We start from the raw sequence: 16,085 nt of genomic DNA, 5'->3' as shown, positions 1-16,085 counted from the left end.
ATCGAGGGCGAGGACTTGCGGCTGTCGGGCATGGTGCAGAGCCTGTCGCTGATGGGCGGCGGCATCAGCGCCGTGAGCGGTGGCGGCCTGGGCGTCGGCTTTGGCAGCGGGATGGGCGTCGGCCTTGGCGGAGGCCTGGGCGTCGGCAGCGGGATCGGCGGACAGGGCAAAATGGGAGCCATTGAGGGCTACTCCACTGAGCAAGCAGTGGAAATGACTGAGAGGAAGACTGTGCTCATCAGGTAACAGTAGCCTCTTTCACAACCAGGGAGACACATGGGACAAAAGAATTCACACAGACATACATATAACTATGTACAAACTACTACTAATAATAATTATCATCATCATATTTTCAGCAAATATATGAAGTTTGATTTAACATCATCTATGTATTATTAAGTGAATTAATCACAACTGTTCCTTATGTAACAAAGTAACAACGCTCAATGGATATTCAACCGTCTTGTTTCGATCTCAGAACAGTTAAAGGAGAGGACGATACAATGCAAAGCGACACGCAGGAGAGAACCATCACCATCTCCGGTGCAGCCGATGACACAGATGAAGAGTAGCAAAGCGTCTCTCCCTAACGCCTCTGCAGCCTCGCTACTGACGGACCCCGCTTGAGCCTTGACTCCCAGGGCACCCCGAGTGCCTTATATCTTTCTATATTATCTTTTCCACGAGCAGTAAATTCCTGTGTGCCTTAAACAACTCTCCAACAAGCACAAATAAAGTGATCAGCAATCTACTCTGTGTGCTCTTCGGGTTCTTCAGACCAAATTGATTGTTGCGTATTGCACAGCCATGATGAGAAAATACCTAAAGTAAGTTACAGTTGAAAGCAGGAAAAACAGCATCTCAAAGAGTTTGAATAGAGGGAGAGGGAGAGGTGGGGTTGGATTAGTTATGATAAATTTCAGTTCATTCATGGAATGGCCCCCTTATTATTCCCAAACCCAATCAAATGGCAAATGTGAAAATCATGATCAAAAGCGATCGTGATTTCTTTTTAAAATTTTCTGAAATTCTTTCCCTTTCTTTCTAAAATGCACATCAGAATGAGCTCTTTGTGTGCTTCCTCTCAGTCTCTTAACTGCGCATACTGTAGGAATAAGCAGTTTGCTCTCTCCAAACAGCACCCTGTTGCTCAGAGCAGGACTGAGTAGTACATGTGCGTTGGGGGGAGGGTTTGGTGAAAATGACAGGGGTTTACCTGAGGCAGAGTCCCCCACCCCTGACAGTAGCTCCTGGCCGAGAGGGAACCTCAGCATCACGCCGGCGCGCCGTGCTCTGAAGTGATGTGAAGCAGTCACTCGATGTCCTCATTCCATCCACACCCACACCTTCTCCATCTGCCACTGATCGGGAGCGATCCCTTCTCCTCGCCACATGCCAAACACTCTCAGTGTCCAGTCGGACCATGGCGTCATGGGTGTGCGTGTGCGTGTGTGTGTGCGTGTGTGTGTGTGTGTGCGTGAGTGTGTGTGTGCGTGAGTGTGTGTGTGTGTGTGTGTGTGTGTGTGTGTGTGTGGGGGGGGGGGGGGGGGGTGGTTTCAGAGACACCATTCTGTGAACTCAGCAGCTCTCTGATTGCAATATGGATCATGCGGCATCAAACTGCAATTTAAGGAAAAATAAATTAGCCGTAATCACCATTGTACTCACCATTAAGCTGTCGGACCCTTTGAACCTGTGGCGTTCACCTATTTGAGCCATTGTGGGAACATGGCACGAGGGAGTTGCGCTGTGTGAGAGGAGAAGAGCTCTGTGCTCATTATAAGACACAGATCTGAGGCTTGTACAGGTCCAGTCTTCTGAAAGGCCACACGTCCAAGTGTTTGACACCCTGTGAGAAATGTCTTTATAACACATGCAGTCCTCACTTCACTGCATCATTTCACTTTACAGCGTGACTATCATTGAATATATCCTTTTCCATATACAATATACTATATATAATATACACACACATATATACATATATATATATATATATATATATATATATATATATATATATATATATGTGTGTGTGTATATATGTGTGTGTGTGTGTGTGTGTGTGTGCGTATTAACTGACTTCATCACCCTCGGAATGTCATCTTCCTTCTAGAAAGGAAGCGGTAAACGCACACACATTTCAGTCCAAATGCAATATGTCTGAATTGTGACTCATTACTGTGTTCATTGAAAATCAAACCCCCAAAACCAACATGCTGACAGCTGAGGGCAAATATGCAGACAAGTGAAACAAGCACACCGGGATGCAACACCTGGGATCAGCCAAAAATACATGTGATACAGGAAATATTTACCTGTTACACTATATGAAACACGGTTCAATTTGTGGTGTCTGAGTATCAATTATATATTGCAGCTATACGAATGTGTTTTAATATGATGGCATTACGATGTATCACCTCGACATATAAATCATCATACAAACGTATACACGCACGTGGAATAAACAGTGGTGAAGGAAGCTTGTAATCTTGCTGGTTCAGTCTGCAGGTGGGACGTTGCCATTTTACCCTTCAGAAACATATTTAACCTTTTTAAGGCATTTAAAGGGTATTTACATTATTAATTATGAAGGGTATGTATGATACACTCTCTAAATTCTCTGAATTGTGGATACTAAATAAAAAAGAACGTAAATAAATAATTAATTCCATATAAATAGACGTCAACAGATTTAATAACAGATAACGCGCAATTATCAAGCAATCCCGTGCGGCAAGTTTCTGTAGAGCAGAACCACACTCTGAGTGTACGTTTTTACTTATAACAGAAAACAAGGATATTTTTACATATGCATTCTTCTGTCAAACATATTAAATGGCAGCGCATTTTCGGTTTTACAAAAAGCTGGAAATGGACTCAGAAAATCTGAGAATTCCGCTTTGACTGAACTCTGAAAAAATCTGAAAAATCGGAAAAAATCAATGAAAATATTTAGTCGGGATGCCTGTAGCAATTCTTATTTCAGGACATGATGCAGCTACTGAAAAGGAAAAAATGTCTGCTTGTAGATTTTACCAAAGATGTGGGACTATCTGAACGACTTGTCCACAATTATCCAAATGAATCACGAACTGAACATGGATGTATATCGAGTTAATCAATAGCCAGCGACTTCCCTGGTCATCATTTCCACAAGCTCATTCCACCCGAAACAGAGGCGCAATTAATAACGAGTACACGAGACTCTTATTTTCTCTATAAACGGAACGGGGGATTATTAAACCCATAACTGTCAATCCCGCGCTCTAATGAGGAACTGAGAGACCGTCTCCCGACGCTGACTGTCGCTGATTCAGATCATTAGTTTTCATTTGGCCACTGTATGCGCCTCCGACCTACAGGAATCCCAGGTCCTTCAATTTCCACGACATACACCACCATGAAATAAGGCTACCCAATACGCTGCATTACGAATATAATTAACAACGTTGGACCGAGCGGCAGGCGACCTTTCTACTCCTGAAGCCGCGCGACCGGGAGCTATCCAGGGTCCTGTCAAGAGAATTTCAGCATATTGTTTTGAACTGCGTCCATGCGCTCAATATTATCTACGAAAAAATAGCTTAAAAGGGGGCAGATATTATTATTGTTTTATAGATTCAGATCGGAAGGGTTTGATATCAGCGTCCCGTATATCGACATATAAGCACCGGTACGAATTTAAATGTTCCAATACATGCAATCATCGATTATAAATAAAAGAGCAAGCGTTTGTGGCTTCCAGCTTTCTAGATCGAAATATAGATCAAAATATAGAAATATTGGGTTAACAAAATATTACATGAAACTTTCATTTCTTTTGCCAACAGATATGACAACAGATGTGCACCTCAAGACAATGATCAAGACATTTCACACAATTTCCGAGAGGGAAAAACAACTTAATGTAATGCTATTTGCTGAATTCATGTTTTTCTGAAGTTGTCACTACAACATAATTAAGGCATATATTGTGTGCCGTAGATACGTCCAGTCCTATGCTGCCAAGTAACTAGGTCTGGTATTTAGGACATTAGCTATTTACATTAGGACATGCTAGATATTTCACTTTCATTTTTATATTTTGCCGATATGGGTATGTTTCCGGGGCGACCTTTCATTGCATTCTTCTTTCTCAGTTTATTACATATCTTCGCTGAGTCATATTTCACTAACGTTGAAGTGTTTGGCTTCTGTCTTTCCAATGTGAAAAATAATATCAGGAATGCAGCAATAGTTGCTAACAGTCGGAAATTTTTAATATAGACGAAGTGATTTGCCTGACCAAAACAATACGTTATTGTGGAAATATCAATAAAGTCACAAAGGTGCTTACAAATTATGAAATGAAACCACAAAAATAGCTATCACAAAATACATTAACATATAGATGTACTTTTAAGCTCGCTTTATATCAAAGGACATTAAATAAATTACAAAAGAAAGAAAAGTACATCTGGACATTTAAAAGTGAACATACATTTTTTCCCGAATCGCATTGTTCATAAGGGAAAATCCGCTGCTCAATAACCTTTTTGAATATGTAAGGTAAGCATGAATGTAACACAAAATCATCAGCGTGTGATACGGGAATTAAAGTCTTAGGTTCAAAATATATTCCCACATTAATTACATATTTTATAACCAAAGTTTAGGATGCATATCTAAATGAATCGGAATGTTAAGCATGTGGCGAGATGCCTGTAGCACCTGCCCTACATTCGCAGTACAGTCCAATTCACGACACACACAGACACACCGACACACAGAAACACGACACACAGACATGCCGACACACACAAACAAGCCACACGGACACAGTTAAAAATAAGGATGTATCGATTTTCTGGTTGTCTTGTGTTACTCCTTCAGGCACTACATCATAATAATAATATAATAATATAATAATATTTCACTAAAATTATACAACATCATCAACTGGAGGTTAAAATTACATTATATATAATGTAGGTTATATAACGTTTATAAGGTTAAAATGACTTTTTCCAGACATAGTGATTAGGTCAATAGTCAATGAATGGATTATTAACTAGATATATGAATAAAAATGCACACGTGTGTACTGAAATTTTAAAAGACGAACAAATACAACAAATGGAGATTGTGTTGATTGCCTCACACATTCGAGCGGAGAACACAACCTCCTTCCTTTTTTCCCACTGATATACCCTACTGCTCCACTAGTATAATGTCACAGTACCTCCCAGGGCAAAAGTTTGTCTCCTCTGAAACCTGAGAATTTCTGTCACCGCTTGCATATGGTTTAAGTGTTTTAATCCCAATTAGGGCCGGCTGACACACAGCGCTATTCATCCGCAGCCCTCCCTGAATACATTTGCCTAGAAATGAACTTCACAAATAGAGTCCGCGCTAAATGCGCTCGACAGCACAGAGAATCTAAGAGACAGAGGACTCTTTCTGAGGCACTCGAGTGAGAGAAGGTATGAATTTATAAGGTACACCGAAACATTTCAATTCAGACAAGTTTACTCCCCTTTATCCGTGCCTTTTCAACCGAAACAAGTGAGCCAAAGTCGGGGAAATTCGGCTGAAAAGGCAGCGCTAACTTTGTTCAGGCTTTGAATCTGAAATGAAGCGGTCCCTTTCTGAGGCGAGCGTTTAAAAATGAGAGCACGCATGAACAGCACCGAATCAGTTGCCACTTATTTCGCCACTTTCTAATGCGATTTTGAATATTAGTCTGGGTTAAAATCCCAATCATGTCATCTGGTGGGACTCCCATACAAGCATAATTACTATTCAAAAGGGCCTGCAATGTCCCACCCGCATCCCTATCTGCGGCGCAGCTGGTCCGGCTTTTGTGCCGCTCCGTCTTTCCCCCAGAAAGAGTGAGAGGCAAGGGGCATTGCGCTTTACACATCCTGGGAAATAATTGTGTGAAAGACACCATATGATTAAAAAAAAATCATTATGACATGTTTCGTGCTGTGGGATTCATACTACCAAAACATGTGCCTACATCAGAATGCTGGTAGTCTTACATATTCGGCCACACGTTTGTTTGTGTATTAAAAAATGGAGTCGTTGTTTGATTCATTTAGTCCAAAAAATTATTTTTCAATGTTGCTGCTCTTTTATGTTAAATTAAACTGCAAAAAACCACGACGATGTATGGAAAAAAATACAGTGTGAAAACTGCAGCGTAAAGGCCGCGTGTAAGGATGAATAAAACGTCGATTCTGAAGTGAATAAAAACGGGACATTAAAAGGAATATTGCAACAGAAAGAAATACTAGTTTGAACATTTGTAAAGGTCTACGTGATTTTTTTGGCGCAAAAATGTGGTGTTCCCGGACCTGAGCGGGCCTTAAAGTCATTGTGGTCCGGTGTGGATGAAGTGCTGAACCCTTGGCGATCCGGAGCGCTGTGACGGCCTGAATAGACTCCCCTGGTGGGACATTGCCTCTCGCGACTGTGGCCCTTCACAGGCTTGTTGTTCCTCTACAATCATGGTCCATTATGTGGCAACCTGTTAAATCAAAACCCACATTAAGCCCGGATTGTAAAGCAGAGGTCCTGCCAGTTCCGACTGTAAGGACTCGAAAAGTAAAATAACTTCTCCAGAAGTTTCCTTCAGCTCGGACTTCGATCCCTCACTCTGGCGCTTTCTGAGCGGCGAAGTCCATAAAAAAGAGTACTGGAATGTTTTGATTGAGTCCACAATATTGTCTCTGAATAAAGCTGCGACCATGTAATTAATGTGTCTTTTTAAAAGAGGACAATGCCGCCGTTCAAGCTATTTAATTTCATTTAATTTTCCATCCCATTTGCTTCGAACACTGCGTTCACTTTTAACACCCAGTCTTTCAAGGCGCGCTCTGCTCGAGTGAGCGCGTTAGATGGGTTTCACCCTTGATTTCGGGGTAAGGATAATATAAAAGAAAATGTCTTCCTTTCCTCTTTTGTGAACAATTTATTTCACTTGGAGAACTTCAGCTTTGAGCCACAGGACAAGAATAAGAATCGGCTGGCTGGTGTGAGCGCTTCAGAGGCCGGGCTCTCTATTCTCGGACGGATGGGAACCAGTCGCCAGTGACGACATTAATAAATAACCCTCCGCACAGCCGGCTTTTACATGCGTCTATTGATAAAATTGTTCGCGTGTCGTTCACGCTCTTTGACTCATTAAGCGGGTAAAAGAGCAACGCCCGGAATGGAACAGTGGGGTACCTTTGCGTGGCGAAAGATCCCACCTCTGCTCCCCCAATTACAGCGCAGTGTCATCACGGAGTCGCCGGGGCAGAGGTTAGCAGGACATGTTCATGGCTTGAATTTATCGCCCACAAATTCTTGTTTTTCTCCTTCTTCTGTTGTGCCATTCAGACCGATGATCAAAGGGGTCAAACGCAGTTTTAAAACCTGCAGTCACAAAGCGGCCGGACGCTCCTTCTCTCTGGACCCCGGTATGTTCTTTAAAGCCCCAGATTACTATCCAGCACATACACAAAATCAACAAAGTGAAAAAAAATTGCTGGAATATTATTTATATTATTCAAGAACTTAATTTGCAAATTTAAATTCAAAGTGCACATTTTAGGACACATCTTGTCCCAGCTATAAGCCACATATACACCTGATGCTCAACAATTAATTTTAAGGTTTTACAAAGGTCTAGAAAATCAAGTAGTGTAGTTAGTTTGTCTGGTATCACGAACTAGTACATTTAATTTCCATAAGCCCATAAAACAGGCCTTTCGGCTAAAATATATTAATTTCTGATATTATTTCAATTTAAAATGAAGAGGGCAGTAGAAGTTTCTTACTTCGGACACAAATGAATGAATAAATAAATGTCCATCGACTAAAACCATAGCTTAAAATATATGTACGAATCTATACATAATATATAAAATGAAGTCCATATATGCATTCAAATATATTTTATGTCTTTATTTCTTCAAATTAAAATTGGAATCCATCCCAGGCTGAAAACTGATATCCTGAAATGACAACAAATTCACTTGGACTTCATAAATGGTCAAATTCGCTATGCGGTCACTGAGGGCTCTTACGCTCTGTATTGTGCCATAAATGAGGTTAATGAAACCATCTGAAGAAGTGAGTAGGGGGACAAGAAAACCACAAGTGTGAAATGATAAGATCGTGGTTATTTTTCTGCTGGTTCTCCCGTCGAGTACCTGCCCGATTTCAGCCTGGCACACGCCGGGAGTCAATAGAAGTTAACAAGTCTTCCAAACATTCCTGCTCCTTTTGTTAATCGGACCCATACAATGCAGCCAAGGGGACAGAATAAAGAGCTTTGAAGTATATTAAAGCTAAAAGGATGCAGCCAAGTAGATTTAAAGTAGTCACTGATTTCCAAAAACTGGTTTGTAAGGGGACAATAAGAGAAGGGAGAATTTATGGAGAAATTATACAGTGGATTTGTCAGTTAAAATATCGGAACTGTCTAGAGAACAAAGCCACATGCTGAGGATTAATGGTCGCTTCAGACCTTTCATTCAGGACTTTCTTTTCTCTGCCCTTGACAAATTGGATTTTGGGGATGGGAAGGTCGCCTGGCCTATTGTCTCCTGACCGTTTGGAGCGGTTCATTATGCGCAAGGGTGAGGGAAAGACTCCATGTGACCCTCTCTGAGGATTCTCCACAGCTGCTAAAGGAGCCAAACTCTCCCACCGCGCTGCGCGCCCCTGCGCGCCCCTGCGCATTCATGTGCCGAGGGGTACCTTGCTGCTTCATTTGAAAAGCCGGATCACATACGCCACCGCGTCACTTTGCGGGCGGAGATTAGCCAGTCCTCATCTCCGTGTATCTGCTCGTTTCAATCAGTTCCCTGCTTGGTCTTCCTGGTTCTGATCCCACTGTGCGCTGAGCCAGCCATGCAAGCGACCCGGGCGCCCACCATCAGCGTGAGTGCAGACTGTAGCATCCCGGCCGGCCTGCGGATGGGACCGCTACCGGGCACCTGCACGTTGGGGAAGTACATGTCCGACCGCAGAGAGCCCGGCCTCAAGAAGAAGGTATAGAAACCGCCGTTTATTGCATTAATTACTTTTCCATTTTTGCACTTTACACTTCACACCTTTTATGTACCATGATACCACAGTTTACATGTCAGGCTAGCTTTTAAAAGTCATTATTAAGTTTATTGCTACAATATAAACTTCACTGGCATTTAAACTTAATTGAGAAAAAATGTTAATATTTTTATAGAGAGAAATATTACATTTCAGTACATTAATTTTTAGCAAATAAATACAGTTTAATTAGCATTATATTTAAATGGTTTCAACACTGATCGACATTTTTAAATTTTTGCATTTCCAAACTTGCTAAAGCGTGGGAACGCGGATTATACAAAAATAATTTATAAAAGTATAATAACTGTGTATATAAATTACAGTATATTATCATTATGAAATTGTTTCAAAGAGTGGATTAAGCGGACCTAAATTTAATTTATTCTAAGATAAAGCATCTGTTAAAGCAGGCCAGAAAAAAAAATCCGTGAAAATAAATTTTGCAAAACAGATTAAGTAAAAAAAAAATCAATACATTAAATTCGGCTAACATTTAATTAATTGGTCTATTTGTGAAGCGACGAGCAGGTAGAGAGAACGGGGCAGTTTTTTTAAACCATGAAACAGACCTGTCACAATTCATTGGGCGTTCGGTTATTAATTGGTTTGCGCTGTCAGGTTGGAAATAATTGAGCTATATTAGTAGGACAACTTGTCACTCTGCGCCTGTACTTAACCGCCCTAATAGGGAGACCTGAGCTGATATGTGAGATTTCATGCCCTCGCCCTTTAAATTTTTACAGGCTAGTAAGCTAGTTATTTCGATGAGCAAATTAATTTTAATGTAATGCGGCCAGGGAAAGATGGCACTAAAGCAGAAAACATGGCCTCCAGCATTCATTTTTTTAAGTCATAAAATAGATCATTACGTCCTCAAAAATGAACATATAAATAAAGGAAAATAATGAGGTCTGATTAAATCAAACCAAACAGCATAATTAGACTGCTGTTTTTAAAATGTATAACGGAGTATGTTATGTATTTTGTGCGCAATTTTTTGCTAAGCTATTGTTTCTGTGATTGCATTTTTATTTTTTAAAATGGGAGTTTAAATGCTTTTAACGGCGTGTAAATAGAGCCTTGTTCGCTCTTCATGCTGTCTAACTGTGATTGATGCTGCTGAATGTAGCGCTCCGGGCTGTGCGAGATCATCAGGTGCACTCCCCCTGTCAAATGTCACGCTTTAATTTTTAATTTGCTTGAACAGTTTAGAAACGCTTTGACACTCTTCAAATTCGTTTCTCATATCAACTCAATTATACGGCGTTTTCCCTTGAAAATGATCAACGCTATTTAATAGAGCAGATAAAGACGCATTAACCGCGGCGTTGTTCAAAATCCCCCCAGGTACGATATTTATTTAGCCCTTAAGCCCTTAACAGTAAAGATTAAATAAGGATGGAATTGCGATTTTATTTTGTATATCCGAAAATCACTAAATTTACCTAAATTAATTTACGAATTAGACTAAGAAACCAAGATAATTAAGCAACAAAATGAAATTATTTTCAAATGTAAAGATACGTTCACGATAAAAACGATTATTTTCCAATTTCCACGTACAAAACCTTACATTTTTTATAAGTCATTTTAATTAATGTATTTCGATATATAGTATTTGCAAAGTTTCATTCATTGTAACAACTGTGTTAAAAATATTTTCGTCTTTTCTAATGATCTGTTTTGTATGTTCCAAAACGAACAGATTCGACTTCTTAGGGGGGATTTTGTGGACGAAACAGGCAGTCCCGTGTCTGACTGGATTGGACTAATCCGCGCGGCCAGAAACGGTCAAGAACAGAACCTCGAGGCGGTCTCGGATTTACCCGGGGGGCAGGTAAGGTCTAACTCCCATAAACATGCGCAACTCTTTGTCTGAAAAATAAACACGGTGAGAAGTGACCACTGAAAACGTCCCTTTTTATTAAACACACAGATATTTTATCGCGTGCTGAGAGACGTCCAGCCGGGAGAAGAGCTAAGCGTTTGGTACTCCAACACTCTGGCCCAGTGGTTCGACATTCCCACCACAGCCACACCAACGCATGACGAAAAAGGTAAACATCTTGAAGTGGTTTGCAGTTGAGTGCTTGATATTGTGGGATTATGAATTCTGAAATAGAAGCTACAATGTGTCGCATAAGAGATGTATTCGTGTACTTGCTCTTGGCATGGAGAACGAGAGTTCGACTCATCTCCAATGGTATTCAAACACGATTTAATGGTGATAACAAAAAGCTATCATAAAACGAGGCGGTTTCTATGGAATAAAACACCTTCTCGGTTTTTGTACAGCTGTAATGTGCCAGTCGGCTCATTGGTTTGTTGCAACAGGTGTTCAATCGTTGATAAATGATTTATTATTGTGATATATCCCTGTTACTTTTCATTGACATTTTGTATGGTCTCTCACTGCACAGTTTAAACCCAATCGATACCATCTACTGTAAATATTATACCAATTCAATAAACTGGCGCGTGGTTAGACTATCTGCTTGAAAAAAAAAACTATGAGCGGTGCCACTTGCTCTTGTTTCTTCAGTAGTATAATATTTAACTAGGCTTTATTAGGCTACACTTTTTCGTGAAGCTCGATTCTGTATCAGCTACACTGTATCAAACAGCAGGCAAGAAAACAGCAAAGAAATCGCACAAATATCATTGATCATTTATGAGAAAGATTTCCATATGTTGCATTTAATAATTTGTAACGGGCTGAAATATATTTAAGTAATATCCAGGTTTTTCGCAGAAATAGTTATTTAATTACTGAAACTATTTTTCAACAAATTCATTCATAATTTTCCCAGAAGAAAAGGCTGTTTATCATATAAACTTGATTGATCTCAATGATCAGTTGTTTACGCTTTGATGAATTCAAATTGTAATTTATTCGATAGTGACCGACTCGATAAAATGATTGAATCCACACTACTAAGCCACCTCCGTTAATGATAACAACAATAATGACACTACTACTGTTACTACCAGTACCAGGCCTACTACTGATAATAAAATAACAATAAATATCTTGAAACCAAGGACGGCAATTGTTAAATCGGATAACTGGAACAGTAATTAATTTGAAATAAACAATACCGATGTTATTTTGTGAATATTTAATAAACTGAGATATTTTAAATTAAAATATTGGATGCTATCCAGAGATCTCGGTAAATCGTCCAGGATAACCCGCTGAAACAGGGCAGATATACGGTCATTTCACAAAGCTATAGCACGTGATACTAAGAAATGATAGAAAAAATGGCATCTCATTTTTTCATTTTTCGATTAGATGTCACCTAATACAGTTGACGTTTTATATAATACATTATATATTTCCTTAATTCATTAATTACTATTAATTCTACACATATATAATAAATAATGAAGGTCATTAGGGTTACAGCTGGAAATTGTTTTTCCTATGGGAAATACTAGAGGTCTTACCATGGATATTCTCCAAGATTAAAAAAATTGCAAATCTGTTGTACTGTTAATGATTAAGCACCCCGCAATTGCAGCAATAACTATAAGAAATGCAGCATTTAAAATATGTGCATTGTTAAATTTCCTTATTCTAATCATCGTAGCTAATAATAATAATTCAACGCGAGAGGGGTTAACAAATGTCACCGTCATTAAAATTCATGTATTCAAAAGCAAATAAATTCAAAAAGGTGCTCTACGGTAAATTAGCTGGCTACGCTAGGTATTGTTGTCTAATGAATGCTAACTTTTATGTGGGATGTATATTGCCCTGATTTGCGAGAGAGTGCTGTGTGCACTGCTCTCCGGCCAATACACCGCGCGCTCCTTGACATACGCTTCCTATTCTTCAGCGTCAACAGATGGGCCGGCAGCATTGTGTGCCGCGCCTTGCGATTTCAGGCAACAGCTGCTATCAGTTCCACGGGAAAGCGCCTAGAGAGAGTCCCCATTCAGAATATACTGGTTTTCTGTGCGCCAGATTGGACTGCCATTTGCTCTTTTTAGGCTAATCACAAACGGCAGCCATATAAGGATTACAAAATCATTACATCGAAATGATTGACCTTACACTGTCACTGTTCAACTGGTGTCATGTCCGAATACGGTGGAAATGATATTGAGCTATAACCATGGCAGTTATTTTAATATAAACTCTTGCTATTACTAACGAGTGATGGTAAAATGTAACGACCATCCATCGGTATCAACATCAAAATGCAACAACTAACAGATGGATAATAAAGTATTTTTCTCTGTTACATTACAGGCGAGGAACGGTATATCTGCTGGTACTGCTGGAGAATTTTCAAGTACCCCAATACACTCAAAGCTCATGTTCACTTCCAATGCGCTCTAAGTAACGGGCGGGGCTTCATGAACAGCGAGCAGGCCAGAAGCTCAGAGAACTTCAGCAGGTCCCCCAAATCCGGGGACACTCCAAACGCCACGGCGTCCCCAAGGAACGGCCACGGCACTTCTAGCTCCGACTCTCTCCGACGGACTGTGTCTTCCTCACCTTTTCTGAACAAAACAGGGAAGAAATCGATCTCGGAGGAGCAGGACGGGGCCCTTGATATGAGCGTGACTTCGGCGAGGAATCACGGCCATATTTTGGGCATAGGCGGGACATCCTCTGTGCTGAACAACATGGGATTTCATCCTGGTGTACGATCGGCTTTCAAACCCACAGGACTGTCCAAGATTACCCCGGCGGAGGGATCTCGAGAGGAGCCCAATGTCAAACCAAACGGACTAGGCTTCAGTAAACTTTTAGGAAATATCAAATCCACACGCACTCTCAACGAACCTTTGGGCAGTCATCCTTCCAAGTGCGTCCACCCCATAGAATCCGCATCACCAGTGGTGCCATGCACCAATGCCATCCGGGGGTTTCCGTTACTACCTCACTTCGAGGAAACGTCTGCGTTCAAGCAGGTGGAAAGCCGCCTCCACTCGGGACTTTCTCCCTCGCGCTATTCTCAGATCTCCTCTGGATTCCATTTTGAACGTTTCTCCCTCCCCCAGTTTGATGGTGTCAAGCCCTACAGCGGAGACTGCAATATCCCTCTAATGCCCTTCACGGTCTATAATGGCGAACTGCTCTACAGCTCACCGTACTACCCTCTAAAATTTCACTTCAGCAACCTTCTCAAGTACCCGGAGTCCATGTCGTATTTCGGTGCCCCTGCTCTCAACCCTGACCTGAGCTCCATCCCAAACATTGACAGGGAGATCGCCATGCACGCCCAGCAACTCTCCGAGATTGCAGTCGAAAAGAACCGTGCCAGGCTCGAGTCCATTCCCACCACCACATCCGGTTCGAGCAAGCCAAAAAAGGGGCACCTGTGTCTTTACTGTGGTAAACTGTACTCTCGGAAATACGGCCTGAAGATTCACATGAGAACGCATACCGGGTACAAACCACTCAAATGCAAAGTCTGCTTTCGACCCTTCGGTGACCCAAGCAACCTCAACAAGCACATCCGCCTGCACGCGGAGGGGAACACGCCCTACAGGTGTGAGTTTTGCGGAAAGGTACTCGTTCGTCGAAGGGATTTGGAGAGACACGTAAAATCAAGGCATCCAGGACAGACGATGAAAAAAACCGATGACAAAATGGGGGGACTTTTTCAAGACCAGGAACAAAAAAGTGACAATGACAGCGATGTTGACGTGTGCTTCACCGACGACCAGAGCGACCAGGAATCCAGTAAAAATAATGACCCATAGAGAATTGTACATTTTACTGCATATACTTTATACTCGTCTAGATTTAAGTATAATTTATGTTTTCCAAACAAGTAAAAAGGCAAAAGTAAATAAAAATCAAGCGAGCAGAAAAGAAGTTGGAAATTTTCCACACTGCGGAAGAAAAGTTTCTTTTTATAAAGTCTTGTTTGATTACATTGTTGTATCTGTTACTCCTTCCTGATATTATTTAAATGGTTAGCCTTTGTGTGATAAAATGAAAGGGTAAAAGGTCAGGTTTACATAACACATTGAATTTCCCCCTCCCTCTTTCACTCAGTTTAAATTCTTATTAAACATTAATACGTTCTATTGTGTCTCACAATTGCTTATTTCACAAAATGGTCGTTTAGCGCACCCCTGCAAGATACCACAACGGACCCTTCCCGTGAATCAACGGCTGCACTTTAAACGACAGTTTAAAAACGTAAAAATCCATATAGTTTTGGGTCACTTCTGTTTAATATTGTGCCTTTGTATTACATCACTCTGGTAAAACGGAGCCTGGGTTGCGACTGATTGTTTTCTTCCAGTCTTGCTTCCAGTCTTTCCTCCCAGTTGCCGTAATTCCTTAACTCCACGCTTTCTAGTGGAAAATCATAAAGTAAATTGGGAAAAAAAATGGTGGCACAATCGCGGGACGGGGATTGATGTGATCGCAGCCGAGACCACTCTTTGGATTGACAAATAATTAAGGATCGTGTTAATAGTAGGCACTACTGATCCGTGACTTTTAAAAGCATGAATTTATGTAAAAATGTAAAAAATAATTTAATTTACTGTTCCGTGGGAAGCTTGGTGTATCTATGTTAATATTGGAAGTTGTATACAAACAATATTTCCCTCATGTTTATTGGGTTGTTCCTTTTTAAATAAATGTAATATAAAACATTCAACAACAAAGTATCTTCTATAAATGAATACCAGTTTGTATGTTTCTCAGTCGACAGGACCACGCGGCAGGTAGACAAACCCGAAGCAGACTTAAGACACACACACTTCGGCTCATTTCGAGACATAAAATTCTAATTTCACCTTTGACATTTTAAAATACTTAGCGTACAATACCAAAAAGTAACCAAAATTGGATTACAATTTCAAATGTACGAGAAAAAAAACTTTTTCAGTGTTTATTTGCGGCGTCTTTTGTTAAACGGTGTAAAAAGCTTTGCAGCGCTTCAGAGGACAGCTCAGGTGACATCAGAATTCCTTCAAGGATGTTATCTTGCCCAGACTGAATGGCTCAGTTGTGC

At 40.7% G+C, this 16,085-nt stretch overlaps 2 protein-coding genes across 2 annotated transcripts in view; both read left to right on the top strand.

Moving 5' to 3' along the window:
* The window catches only part of zgc:172323 (uncharacterized protein LOC564165 homolog), a 7,461-nt gene extending 6,886 nt beyond the window's left edge, over positions 1 to 575 (top strand). The window contains exons 10-11 of the mRNA XM_036539565.1: positions 1 to 242; positions 482 to 575. The exon at positions 1 to 242 is cut by the window's left edge and continues 7 nt beyond it. Coding sequence (XP_036395458.1) covers positions 1 to 242; positions 482 to 575 — 336 coding nt within the window. The remainder of the gene's footprint in view (positions 243 to 481) is intronic.
* An 8,290-nt stretch (positions 576 to 8,865) lies between these two features.
* On the top strand, positions 8,866 to 14,814 carry prdm13 (PR domain containing 13). The gene is made up of 4 exons (XM_036539564.1): positions 8,866 to 9,033; positions 10,799 to 10,930; positions 11,030 to 11,150; positions 13,352 to 14,814. Exons 1-4 carry the CDS (start codon positions 8,893 to 8,895, stop codon positions 14,812 to 14,814), a joined length of 1,857 nt encoding a protein of 618 aa, XP_036395457.1. The 5' UTR covers positions 8,866 to 8,892.
* Positions 14,815 to 16,085: the final 1,271 nt, after the last annotated feature.

Source organism: Megalops cyprinoides, chromosome 10 (genome assembly GCF_013368585.1).
Source record: "Megalops cyprinoides isolate fMegCyp1 chromosome 10, fMegCyp1.pri, whole genome shotgun sequence".
Classification (NCBI taxonomy): Eukaryota; Metazoa; Chordata; class Actinopteri; order Elopiformes; family Megalopidae; genus Megalops; species Megalops cyprinoides.
The sequence above is the reverse complement of the archived record's forward strand: the minus strand, read 5'-3'. Positions and strand labels throughout refer to the sequence as shown.

Bases quoted from the DNA above. Each gene is read 5' to 3' on its own strand.
- prdm13 (XM_036539564.1), top strand. From the start codon at position 8,893: ATGCAAGCGACCCGGGCGCCCACCATCAGCGTGAGTGCAGACTGTAGC. The intron at 9,034-10,798 runs GTATAGAAACCG...CAAAACGAACAG, and splicing joins AGCCCGGCCTCAAGAAGAAG to ATTCGACTTCTTAGGGGGGA. The intron at 11,151-13,351 runs GTAAACATCTTG...GTTACATTACAG, and splicing joins ACCAACGCATGACGAAAAAG to GCGAGGAACGGTATATCTGC.